At 39.2% G+C, this 12,754-nt stretch overlaps 1 protein-coding gene across 4 annotated transcripts in view; it reads left to right on the top strand.

Annotated features, from left to right (window-relative positions):
• Nucleotides 1-433: 433 nt before the first annotated feature.
• Nucleotides 434-12,754, top strand: part of ap1b1 (adaptor related protein complex 1 subunit beta 1) — a 25,363-nt gene continuing 13,042 nt past the window's right edge. For 2 of the 4 annotated variants that reach the window (XM_034872953.1, XM_034872952.1), the window contains exons 1-14: nt 434-667; nt 3,068-3,128; nt 4,772-4,877; nt 4,970-5,105; nt 5,727-5,972; nt 6,223-6,413; nt 6,524-6,745; nt 6,920-7,040; nt 7,179-7,274; nt 8,362-8,477; nt 9,608-9,773; nt 10,544-10,642; nt 11,815-12,074; nt 12,303-12,513. In XM_034872953.1, coding sequence (XP_034728844.1) covers nt 566-667; nt 3,068-3,128; nt 4,772-4,877; nt 4,970-5,105; nt 5,727-5,972; nt 6,223-6,413; nt 6,524-6,745; nt 6,920-7,040; nt 7,179-7,274; nt 8,362-8,477; nt 9,608-9,773; nt 10,544-10,642; nt 11,815-12,074; nt 12,303-12,513 — 2,133 coding nt within the window. In that variant the 5' untranslated portion in view covers nt 434-565. Of the gene's footprint in view, nt 668-713; nt 733-808; nt 970-3,067; nt 3,129-4,771; nt 4,878-4,969; nt 5,106-5,726; nt 5,973-6,222; nt 6,414-6,523; nt 6,746-6,919; nt 7,041-7,178; nt 7,275-8,361; nt 8,478-9,607; nt 9,774-10,543; nt 10,643-11,814; nt 12,075-12,302; nt 12,514-12,754 lie in introns of those variants that run through there. The other 2 variants (XM_034872955.1, XM_034872954.1) reach the window with 2 other exon arrangements.

Genomic DNA, 12,754 nt, shown 5'->3' with positions numbered 1-12,754 from the left:
TCATTAATGGTACATATAAAACTTTGGTCACAGCTGTGTGCAGAACAGATCAGGTTGGATTTTGCGGTCAGTGCCTGTTTGCAAAAAAGCCAAAATGTGAAAGTAGATTATGACAATGACCTATTTTTCTTCATGCACATGTGTGATTTACTAACTTTTGTAATAAAACATGTTTTGCTGTTGCCTAAGATGTAAGCTAGGCTACTGTGTGTGCAAAAAAATGCCACAAAACTCAATTGCCCTGAAGAACGGAAACATTGACAAAGTTTCCTATTCAAAATGATCGATTAAACTATGGTCATTTTAGAGGCAGTTTGTGGTGCTGTTGAGTATCAGAGATGTTTCTAATCTTGGTCTCGTTTAAATGGATGGACAAACCATGAGAAACCCCATCAATTTTATTTTAACACAATGTAAATTGATACAAGGCATGGAAAAAATAAAGCAAATACCTTAGTATATCTTAGTACTACTAATCATGTCGTCAACTTTAGAGGTCAGCGGATATGTTATGGAGCCAACCAAAGTTGATACATTATCGCCATATGTTAAGAACCTTCTCTGAATGAAAGCTGACGCTGCTTGTCTGTTTATTTTGTGGAAAGACGGAAGTAAATCAAATGGGAGGGGACAGAAGGCCATCACAGCTCCTACTACGCCTGTCACGGTAAGGTGTTTGTGGATATTTTCTCTCACAATTCGTTCTGTGGCGAGTCTAATTTTAACACCAAGGTACGCTAATTCGTTCGGTAAGGTTTACACCAGGCAAATAGATTAAGAGCTTAACTATTTAGGCAAAGGCTTCCTTAAGCCTGTACTTAGAAGGTCATGTCTCAGCTGTGGGAGCTAGAGAAGTGGCCATACGCTAGCTGACACTGACAGGCACACTGCACCAGGCAGATAGCCTTTAGCACCAGTTTCATTCATCTAACTCTTGCAAATATGCAGGAATGGGCGAATCAATTATGCGTGAGTAATTGGTCGAATAACATCGTTAATCGCAGAACTATCTGCACTAATTCAGCTAACTTTACATCACATATTTTAGTTTTCTTCCAACTGAATTTATACACTTTCGAGCCTGCTATGCTAACGTTAACGTCATGGTAGCCTGATGCTAGCTAGCTAGCGAATCGTTCTTCTACCTTTTATCTGATTTTAGCAGTAATAACTTAAAGTCAGCTTGTGGGAAGTAGCTACACGTAATGTTAATCTGCAAACTATTGAAGGACATACTGTTAGTTCGACTGTCAGCATGGCAGCAGCGTGAATTATCGTACAAACGTATCGCTGTCGTCTTGTTAGCTAACGTTAGCTAGCTAGCCACCTAGCTAGTTGGTGTTAATGCTTCGTATTTGGTTAGCTTGTGGCTAACAGCCGATCTGAATCACAACGTTATTTATTAGCAAAGTACATTTTCACTTTAGGAATTTACCTTGGTGTATATGGTGCATAAAAAAACATTTCTTAAACGGGAATAAAGAATAAATCAGATTACTGCTACAGTGAATAACATACATGCAGAATACATACGGTATATTACAATAAAAGTATGTAAAAAGACAATAACATAAGAGTCAGTCTGTTGACAGCTACCTGATGCTCAATGAATGATGATCACTTTTCTACCTTGGCTAGCTAGCTCCATGAAACGCACTTTATTGCAACTGATAGGCCTTTGTCATTCATTTAAACAGATATATTGTAAAATATATTTGTTATTGTCTTTTACATACTTTTTTATTGTCATATCTATTCTGTATTTTAGTTCTTGGCTGTACTTTGCCTTATTGTTTATCCCCTTTTAAAGTATGGTGGTGGGGTTGCAGTAGCTCAGGGAACCGGGAGTTGGGAACCGATTCATGTCCCCATTTGGACCAATTTATGGTGGTAGCCGGAGAGGTGCTATTGAGCAAGGCACCAAAACCCCACCTGCTCGGTGCGCCTGTCCACCGACAGCTGCAACCCATTAATGCATGTATAGGTACTGAGCATGTGTGTGCATTTCAGGCTTGTGTGTAACGTGTATTCTAATAACAGAGTGAAAACATTGTAATTTCCCTTGCAGGATTAATAAAGTATAAATAATAATAATAATAATAATAATAATAATAATAATAATAATAATAATTATTATTATTATTAACCAAATACACCAAGGTTAATTTCCTTGCAAGTGAAAAGCTTCTTTGATAATTAATCAGATTCTGATTCTCTGCTAGCATCCCTGTCCCTGCAAGTTTCATTAAGTAAATCAGGATAACGTTGCATAACAGAAAGTCAGCGGAATGAAATTATTAGCCATAATTAGAAAATAGATGCCATCTGTTTCATTCAGTGTAGAAAACCGCAAGTGACTGCATCAATATTCATATTGTGGTAATGAGGTACCATTTTCATTGTATAACATTAACATTATAGGCTATTTATAACAATACATGATGGCTGCCGGTAAAATGCATCACAGTTCTCAAGAAATGTTGCTGTCTTGTAACCAGAATATAGGATATATGTAAATATACACTCACACACACCAAAAGAGCCAAAGACAATATAGCATGAAGTGTAATGAGTATGTGCCCAAGCCATATGTTCCTAAAACTTGCGCAACAATTCAGAAGACAAAAAAATGTAATTCTCAACGTTTTTGAGCAGATTCTGGTTTTAATTTCCCTAGTAGCGTTTCCTTTTAACTTGAGCACTATTGCTCAAATTCCATAGAAGGAAGTGTTGTTGCATAAATGGGAGAAGATCCTTTGCAGATGTACCAAGAATGGAAATCACCAACAGGAAATACTGCATGCTGTAGAAGTTGACTCAGTAAAATATAGAGGCCTGCTGTTGGACACATTTTACATGCTGGCCAACAAGATTTATGTATAAAGAGGAGATGTTTTCTTAGCAAAAATCCATTGTTTGGTTTTCTGATAGGTCACAGGAATTCCTTTTATTTCTCTGTGCTTGCACTTTCAGTGTTTCCTGTTGCCCTCGTGATGCTCCAAATTTCAAGTCAAGGACACTTTTTATTTTCCACAGTCATTTTTCTCACCTATTGTGTCGTTTGCAGGAGAATCGACAATTTGGATCCAAGATGACGGACTCCAAGTACTTCACCACTACCAAGAAAGGTCTGACAGCTGATTTGTTAAATCCTTTAAAAATCATTTATCTTATGAATTAATGTTTCACAACTCAGTGAGAAGTTCCTATTTTAATCAGTTTTTATCTTCGATCAGTGCTAGCAGCCATGCATTATTTTTAAGTAAGTGCTTTGTGGAATTTGTAACATTCCGCTGTGGTGCTGAGGTACATTTTGATATTATCTAGAAATGCATACACTGTTTAAGTTTTAATTGTTAAATATAATACATGGTTAGGCATTGAACGATGTAACTAGAGATGTTATCCCCCTGCTTTGTATTGACGTTGTTGCCAAGAATTGCCTACCTCTGGTTATTGTAAATAAGATTAGACATATTCAGCATCAGCTGTCAGAGATTTAACTGTCCTGCTCTGCCTCCTGTTGTATTTATGTGACTCGTCTCACATGGTGTGTGTGTGTGTGTGTGTGTGTGTGTGTGTGTGTGTGTGTGTGTGTGTGTGTGTGTGTGTGTGTGTGTGTGTGTGTGTGTGTGTGTGTGTGTGTGTGTGTGTGTGTGTGTGTGTGTGTGTGTGTGTGTGTGTGTGTGTGTGTGTGTGTGTGTGTGTGTGTGTGTGTGTGTGTGTGTGTGTGTGTCATAGGGCTTTGGGAATGCAAACAGATTCTTATGAGTGCTAATGTGTAGACTCCTTCTGTTCGTTAGGATTGCTTGGGACAAGTGCATATGTGCTTTTTCTTTGCATCTACCCAATGTTGGTGTGTGCAGTCTGTTGCTAAAATCTTAAACGAGATTGGAAGTGATTAGCGGTTTACAATGTCTGGGAAACCTAAAGTAGGTAGACTCAAACTTAAGCCCAAAATTGACAGTGTTCTGGCAGTGTATGCTTAGTCTAATTCCTGCAGATATACACGTCAGTGACAAAATGCACTCAAATGTAAACTAATTAAAGTTAAATCTCTTTCAGTTTTGAACAAAGGAACGAATCTACAATGATTATCTCCACTTTATAGCAATAAGCATGTGACCATTTCATGAAATTAATATTTGTTTCTGTTGAGATATACACCAAAATACAAATGTATGCAGAATTTCATGAAATCAAATTTATATTTAATTCATTGAGCTGTGTTCCAACTGGTGCACACTACCTGTGACAAAGCGCACGCGCGCGCACACACACACACACACACACTTACGTAAAAGCTGATAAAAGATCATATTGAATAGTTGCCCAGCTCTACTCAACTGGGAACATGAGCTGCATTTGCCATGTTATTGGAGCTGTAAGTCTGCTGTTGCTTAGCTACTAATGAGGCCAAATGAACACACCCTGAGGCAGCTTTGTAATAAAAGCTTTCTGTCACTGGACCACTTTAAGTCTTTTTTGGGGGGGATCTTGCAAGGAAGGAATGATAGAAGAAGCCACAGCCATAGTGAGCTGCTTACACAAACGATGCAGACCCATCATCTGCATCCTCATCTTTTACCTTGCAATTGTATAGTAAAAAAAATCACTGAGTGCTCTATATTAGGATGGTTGCTTGCAGCAAGTGCACTGAAACCCCTGCCAACCAATACCACCCACTATGCTGCACAGTAGTCCTTTCCATCGTCTACATCACAAATGGATTACATGATGTGTGGCTTCCTTTTTTCTCTTGTGTGTACAGGGGAGATCTTTGAGCTCAAGGCAGAGCTGAACAGTGATAAGAAAGAGAAGAAGAAGGAGGCTGTGAAGAAGGTCATTGCATCCATGACAGTTGGCAAGGATGTCAGGTGAGCCAGGGGAACTGATGCCACACTGCAGTCACCGTCACAATTTGCCCACCTTGAGTCAGTGGTCACATAATGCCTTGTCCTTTCTTCAGCGCTCTGTTCCCAGATGTTGTGAACTGCATGCAGACGGACAACCTGGAACTGAAAAAGCTGGTCTACCTCTACCTGATGAACTATGCCAAGAGTCAGCCAGACATGGCTATCATGGCTGTTAACACTTTTGTAAAGGTAAAACTCAACATGTCATAAATATGTGAAAACTATATTGAATTATCTAGTCATAATTTCTCATTCAAGGGCAGTAATCAGTGCCATTAGAGATTGCAGGATGCATTGCTTTAAAAAGCTTTTTGCCGTTCTTGAGTCCTTGAAAATCTTAAAAGTTGTTTAGTATTAAAAAAAGGAAATATTAAATTTAGTAGAAAAATGTTTACACAAATTTTAGGATTGTATTAGAATTTCAATATTTGGACAAACTGTTGCTTCCAGGAAGTTTCAGATTGTGCCCATGTTATTTACAGGGGAATAGCACTTGGGAAGATAAATATTCTCTCTCTAATTTGAACCTGCTCATGCATATTGTTTTAGGCTACACTTCTCTGTGCATCCTTCTAAAGGGACTTACCATTATCTCCCTAAATTCAATTAGAGAGATAATGATTATTGTTGTATTACATTTTTCCTACTTTACTTTAGAATCAACAACTCCGATATAGGATTTAATTATTTACACAATGATAAAGCAAACAAATGTTAGATACATTTGAAATGTCTCTAAGATAATGCAGTATGATATAGAAAGAAATCACAAGTTGTGACTAACGTATGACATCTGAATAACCCATTTAGGACTGTGAAGACCCTAACCCTCTAATCCGGGCCCTTGCTGTGCGTACAATGGGCTGCATCCGTGTGGACAAGATCACTGAGTACCTCTGTGAGCCACTGAGGAAATGTCTGAAGGATGAAGACCCATATGTAAGGAAGACAGCTGCTGTGTGTGTAGCAAAGCTCCATGATATCAACGCCCAGTTGGTGGAGGACCAAGGTTTCCTGGACACCCTTAAAGACCTCATCTCTGACTCCAACCCCATGGTACGATCCTTCAGGCAGCCTACTAGCTGGCTATTGAGCCGGTCAGATTTGATGTCTTAATCAGGGTGTTGACACAGCTGGCTACAAGCCCCAGCTCTGTCTTTCACCGATAAGCCCTTTGCCACCATACAAATTTTCAACATGTTTGCCAAAATTGTGTTAGTAGATTGAACTCTCGTTATATCTTAACATAGCTAGGGTTGTCTATGTTTCTGTCAGCATTTATCCGTACTCTTTTCTTTATCTTTAGGTTGTAGCAAATGCAGTGGCAGCGCTGTCAGAGATAGCTGAGTCTCACCCCAACAGTAATTTACTGGACCTGAACCCTCAGACCATCAATAAGTTGCTGACAGCTTTAAATGAGTGTACAGAGTGGGGACAGATATTCATTCTTGACTGCCTGGCCAACTACACACCTCGTGATGACCGCGAGTCTCAAAGGTAGGAGAAAGCACTGCCTTCATTAACATTGCACGGCAGTTGGTAAATAACACCCAGTAAACCCTGTGTAATTTTCTTCTCTCTCTCCCAATATCAACAACATCTGCTAGCATCTGTGAGCGTGTCACCCCGCGGCTCTCCCATGCCAACTCTGCAGTGGTTTTGTCAGCTGTTAAAGTTTTAATGAAGTTCATGGAGATGCTGCCCAAAGACTTGGACTACTATGGCACCCTGCTGAAGAAGCTCGCCCCGCCTCTGGTCACTCTCCTCTCTGCTGAGCCTGAGTTGCAATATGTGGCTCTTAGAAACATCAACCTCATCGTACAGAGACGGTAAATGTGGGAAGATGAACTACAGAGGTCTCTTAAGTATTCAATATACTTTGGGAATTTAAGGCCCTAATCAAAGTTGCATCCACTGTAGCATAATGCATTTCAGTTGGATTCCTTTTACTGTATTGGATGTTGTATAACAGTCTTTTAACCAACTTATTATTTATTTTGTAGCCCAGAGATCCTGAAACATGAGATGAAGGTTTTCTTTGTAAAGTACAATGACCCAATCTATGTCAAACTGGAGAAGCTGGACATTATGATTCGCCTAGCATCTCAAGCCAACATTGCCCAGGTAACGCACCCACAGCTGTCATACTTTATTGTTTTGGAATAGCTGTAAAACCATTATCTTAGGGTGCTTTTAAGAAAGGAAAAGATATTGTTCACAAGATCATCTTAGTGGCACTAATGCTTGTTTGTCTCACCGTAGGTCCTGGCTGAGCTGAAGGAGTACGCCACTGAGGTGGATGTGGACTTTGTCCGTAAAGCGGTCAGAGCCATTGGCCGCTGTGCCATCAAAGTAGAGGTGGGTGGAGATGATGTCAGACCAGTGTCAGAAATTAAAGGGGGTGCCCCAAGATGTTAAATACCACATCATTTTTTTTCTCATTCAATTTATCTAATTTCCATCTCTAACACATGCACACTCACACAAACAGCTGTTACATAGTATGCTTCTTATGTACTCATTTTGGCACAAGGCGGTGATTAGTGAATGCGGTTTTAATCTAGGGTCGTTTTACATTTAAAAGAACTGCAACTTTATGCACTAATTGCCCCCAATGTTTTTTTTTGTTGTTGCTTTTTTAAGAAAGTGGGGGAAAGAATTTAAATGACTGTTACCGGATGTTTGGTTAGTCAAACCCTTGTGTCAGCTATGCTGTTCAACAACTAAGCATGAGTTTATATGATTATTTATAATTACTGGTCTTTGGACTCAATAAACTCAGTAAATAATAATCAGGTTTTCATAAAACAAATAATACTACCGTTTAGTAAGGTTTTTGTTTCAGGCATTTAAGTGTTTGCTTGGCATTTTTCTCTCATAATTTCATTAGAACACAAAATGAACACAGGGCTGTTTACTGTTGAAGCTTGGACCAAAAGGAGTATTTAAGCCTCAAGTTAAATGTATAAATTCAATGTTTTTACTAGTGATATTACATAACAAAAACATTTCATATAATAAGATACATTTCAAAGCCTATAAACTAATTTTAAAGTGAAAATTCCATGACTTTCTTTACACTGAGGGCCCACATTTAAGAACAAAAAACATTTCCAATACATTGAAAGCCTGATTTAATGTTTTTAAACTACTGATGTAACTCTCTCATCCACTGAGATCAATGGCAAGTAGATGTGATGAGTTGCATTCAAAGGCAGGAAGGAACAAAGAATAACAGCTGCACAGCGTGACACTGCTGGAAAGTACATTATTCAGAAGATTGTTAATATATACTGCAACATGGAACTTGTTTTCAACTAGTTCCATATTGTGCCATGTTATTTATGCACATTATATGCACACATTGTATATGCATTTGCCTCTACTGTGTTTAATCTGCGGGCCTATATCACAACAGATATATTTATCTCTTTCCATTCATCAGCAATCAGCGGAGCGCTGTGTCAGCACACTGCTAGACCTCATCCAAACCAAGGTCAACTATGTGGTGCAGGAGGCCATTGTGGTCATCAAGGACATCTTCCGCAAGTACCCCAACAAGTAGGTTTCTTCTCAGGCATCAGTGTGGACATTTGCACAAAACACGTGTGCTTTATTTTAAGTCTGTGCTTTACTTTATGCATGATACATTCATCGAGACTAAGCTGATATTGCTGTGAGACTGCTCTTTAGTATCTCAAACAGAGGGGGAAACTGTCCTCAGTAACAGTGAGTGGGTTTCTAGTGGACAGCACTTAAAACCCTCCCTTGAATGCACCTAGTCAAAGGTCAGGCAGGTTCGGATGGAGGGTGACTTCTGCTGTGGATTCAACAGAGTGGATTCATGTGCCTGACAGAAACCTCTCTCACACAGCAGTAGACCATCAATTATGAGTTGTGAGTCTCCAAGGGTTGATCTTTGGAAGGTTCCCAGCTCTGCATGGCTCAAGCCTTTAGCTACATGAGTCACTACTCCTCTCAAACCTTTGCATATTTATTAATTAGATTAAAACCTTTCTGCCTCGGCATCTCTTGTAATAAAAGTGCTATGTAAATGAAATTTGTTGGTTATTATCATGGATTATATGCAGATCAGAAATTCCTCAACCAGTGCGGAAATCATTGGTTGTTTGAGCATCTATTAAGCAAAAGATCCCAATCCAACCAGAGCTAAAAGGGCAGAGAATTTACATTTGTCAGGCTGCTAGAACATAAAATAAAGCTAATGCTTATGAAAATAAATAAAAGACATAAGTATTTGAATTTTAACAGCCACTGAATACTTATTATTAAAATGCTTTACTCGGAAAATCACATATCTAAATGTATTTGTTTTGAATTTACTTCTTTGAAATTAAAATATGAGATTTCTTGAGACTTTTCACAAATTCAGATCCAAAAATTCAAGTTTTAGAATTTAAAAAAATAGATTCAGGTTGACCAATCGAATTTGATCAATTTTATTTAAATCTGAAACTTTTGTTCTGTGTGTGTGTGCTAGATGTGAAAGTAGGCAGTTATGTGTTAACATGTTTTATAAGCGGGTGATTTAGATGTTGACTGTTTATCCGTCTGCTTGTTTTGCTCTATTTTTCTGTCCCTCTTTTTTATGAATAGAAAAGATATAATCTCTCCTAATACACACATCTGCAATATTTGAGTGCATATAATGTTGTTTTATGTGTTTCCAGATATGAGAGTGTGATTGCCACCCTGTGTGAAAACCTGGACTCCCTGGATGAGCCGGAGGCACGTGCCGCCATGATCTGGATTGTGGGAGAATATGCCGAGCGCATTGACAACGCCGATGAGCTGCTGGAGAGCTTTTTGGAGGGTTTTCACGATGAAAGCACTCAGGTGTGTTTAGGAGAGTGTGGAGAGGTTGCGTTTTCATTACCGTTTTAATGTTAGTGGCACTAATGACTTGCAGTCAGTGCCGGCAGTAAGTTGTGCATGGTTTCTGTTGAAATAGAAACAGTCATTGGTAAGCTGCTGCAGAGCAGTGGAAATGGAGGAGACATGCAATACACACATGTAGTGCTACTACAAAGAACCATTTTTTTTTTTTAAACTGACAAAATCTGTAGTCCTGTGAGAGAAAGTAAAGAGTCCTAGATGATTAGTATGTTTAGGTTTACTGAGTCTAACCATGCTTAATATGAAATAATGGGAACACTTTGTGGAGAAGGCAGCCTTCAATCTAGAGGGTGTTCTGCCACAGTTTGTTCGGAACAAGCTCTACTTGGTTAGATGGCTCCCCTTAAGCAATAGATCAATTATCATATTGTCTTGGAGAGGCGTTTCTGGTTATGATTTGTGCGTAGCAGGAAATGCGTTAACAGAATAAAATGTTCTCTTTTGTGCTGTTTGGTAACAGCAGATTAAACTAGTAGATGGGATATTTACTGTTTAGCAGGGTGTGGCATCCGTGGGAAACCTAAGCCCAGGGGTCAAAACTTTGTTTATTTATTATGTGTTTACTGTGGTTCAGTACAGGTCATTGTTAAAAGATCGTTAAAATGCACCCTGCCACTGTTTTACATTTGTATGCAAAACTGTACTTACACTAGCTGCATTTACCAATAGCGTGTGAGCGATTGTAACGTACTTTATGTGTTGACGTCTAGGTTCAGTTGCAACTGCTGACAGCAATTGTCAAGTTGTTCCTGAAAAAGCCCACAGAGACCCAGGAGTTAGTGCAGCAGGTGTTAAGCCTGGCCACACAGGTGAGAAAAACAAACACACACAATCATGCCTGTCTACACATGACAATCCTCACTTACTGTCTACCACTCTGAACTTGCTATCCATGTGTTCCTCTAGTTTATGTAATGGCTTCTCATCAGACATGGCTTTTGACTTTGCTCCTTTTTAAATGTAAGACAAATCACGGAGTTCACTTTAACGTCATTATTCCAAGGACACTGCAGTATTGTAATTTCATTAAAGACCTGAGCCGTGCACTTCTCTTAGATATGACTGCAGTGGTTTGAGCTTACTCTCTGTAACACTTGTTTCTTAATCAACTCACTACCTAAAATAAGGTAGTTGATTTAAAAAAAAAAAAAAAAAAAACATTTTAAGAAAATTCTATGTAGCATTATCTTAGCCAAAATTGCATTCTTATTTGATAAGTTAGAATTAACCAAAATAAAAATCCACCTATTTGTAGTATTTTCTTTAAAACGGATACAAAAACTAGGTATAGCATCTGTGCACACATGTATGTGTTAATGTTTTGAATGCTTAAATAATGATTTTCTTTGTTTAAAATAGAATTATCTTGAGTTGGTGTGTCTTCATTTAGTCCTGCATCATTTATGCACATGAAAATAACAGAAAACAAGACACACCTCTTTTATATTGCTGTCACACAACTGACGACTGTGGTTTCAGAAACGACTATTAAATTGAGTCGTTGTCTCTTTCTGACACAATGTGATACAATCCGACACAACAAAAGTATTACAGGCAAGACTGTATTACAAAAATGTTTATAGAAATATATACGCAGCAATAAACTGGTACCTCTGAATGTGTGAAACAACATTGGCTAAAACAGATGTACAAACAAACATTTTATTCTTGCACTTCGCAGGTGGGAAGCTGCAATGGGGAGAAAAAATGTGGCTCATAACTTACAAGTACCTTATGACAAAATATATTTTTTTAATTCATTTGTGAGCACTGCAGGGTGTCTGCTTCTTTATCATATTACTGCATACATTAATTTAGATCTCTTTTAAATTAGTTAAAACACTGAAACCCTTTAACTTTGAATCACTGCTCAGTCACTCTAATTGGAGCCAACGCAAAAAGAATCTTAATTAAATATTTATTAAACATGCTCCATTAATATATTAATGCGTCATCCTCATTCCATCATCTGTCTCTGCAGGACTCCGATAACCCAGACCTCAGGGACCGGGGCTACATCTACTGGCGTCTGCTCTCCACAGACCCAGTGGCTGCCAAGGAGGTGGTTCTGGCTGAGAAGCCCCTGATCTCGGAGGAGACAGATCTGATTGAGCCCACACTGCTGGAGGAGCTCATCTGCCACATTGGCACTCTGGCCTCTGTCTACCACAAGCCTCCCAGTGCCTTTGTTGAGGGCAGCCGTGGTGTTCAGCACAAGCGACTCCCCGGCAGCGCTGGATCGTACGTGGTGCACTTTCTGTCTTTCTTTTTTTAACCACTGCAGACAAAGGGGTTTTTCTACTAAAGTAGCTCTAGCTTCTTTACTTTGCTATTGTGTTATCCTTCTAATCTGCTGAATAACGCACTTTCAAGCAGTGTCAAGTTGTGAAGTTGTACATAAAAACAACATAAAATGCGTAATCTAAATTAATGTTGCTTTTTTCTTTTTTCTTGTTATATTTCTACTAGTGGGGAAAGTGTTGAGAGCCCAGATACAGGTTCTGCTGCTGGAGTTTCTGAGGCACCCCCAGCTGTCATCCCATCCCAGGGAGACCTCCTCGGGGATCTGCTTAATCTGGACCTGACCCCTACCACCACCGGACCACCACCACCACCACCCGCTTCCTCTGGCATGCAGTTGGGTGCTATGGACCTTCTTGGAGGAGGACTGGACAGCTTGGTAGGTCTTCTACACATCACTGTTTGAGTGAAGCTGTCGGCTTAAGATGTGTTGTTCCAGCCTGACAGAACCTAAGTTCACACTACACAACTTGCTGTCAAGTAATCGGGACTCTTAAAATCGTTGTTTTCACACTACATGACTGACCGGCGATAGACACTACAAGATCTTTCACCAGGAGGAATCCCAGATGAGTTTGTCTGGTCTCCAAACTATGTTTAGTCAGGAACACACACACACA

Source organism: Etheostoma cragini, chromosome 5, assembly GCF_013103735.1.
Source record: "Etheostoma cragini isolate CJK2018 chromosome 5, CSU_Ecrag_1.0, whole genome shotgun sequence".
NCBI lineage: Eukaryota > Metazoa > Chordata > Actinopteri > Perciformes > Percidae > Etheostoma > Etheostoma cragini.
This window is presented reverse-complemented; position numbering and strand designations above follow the sequence as displayed.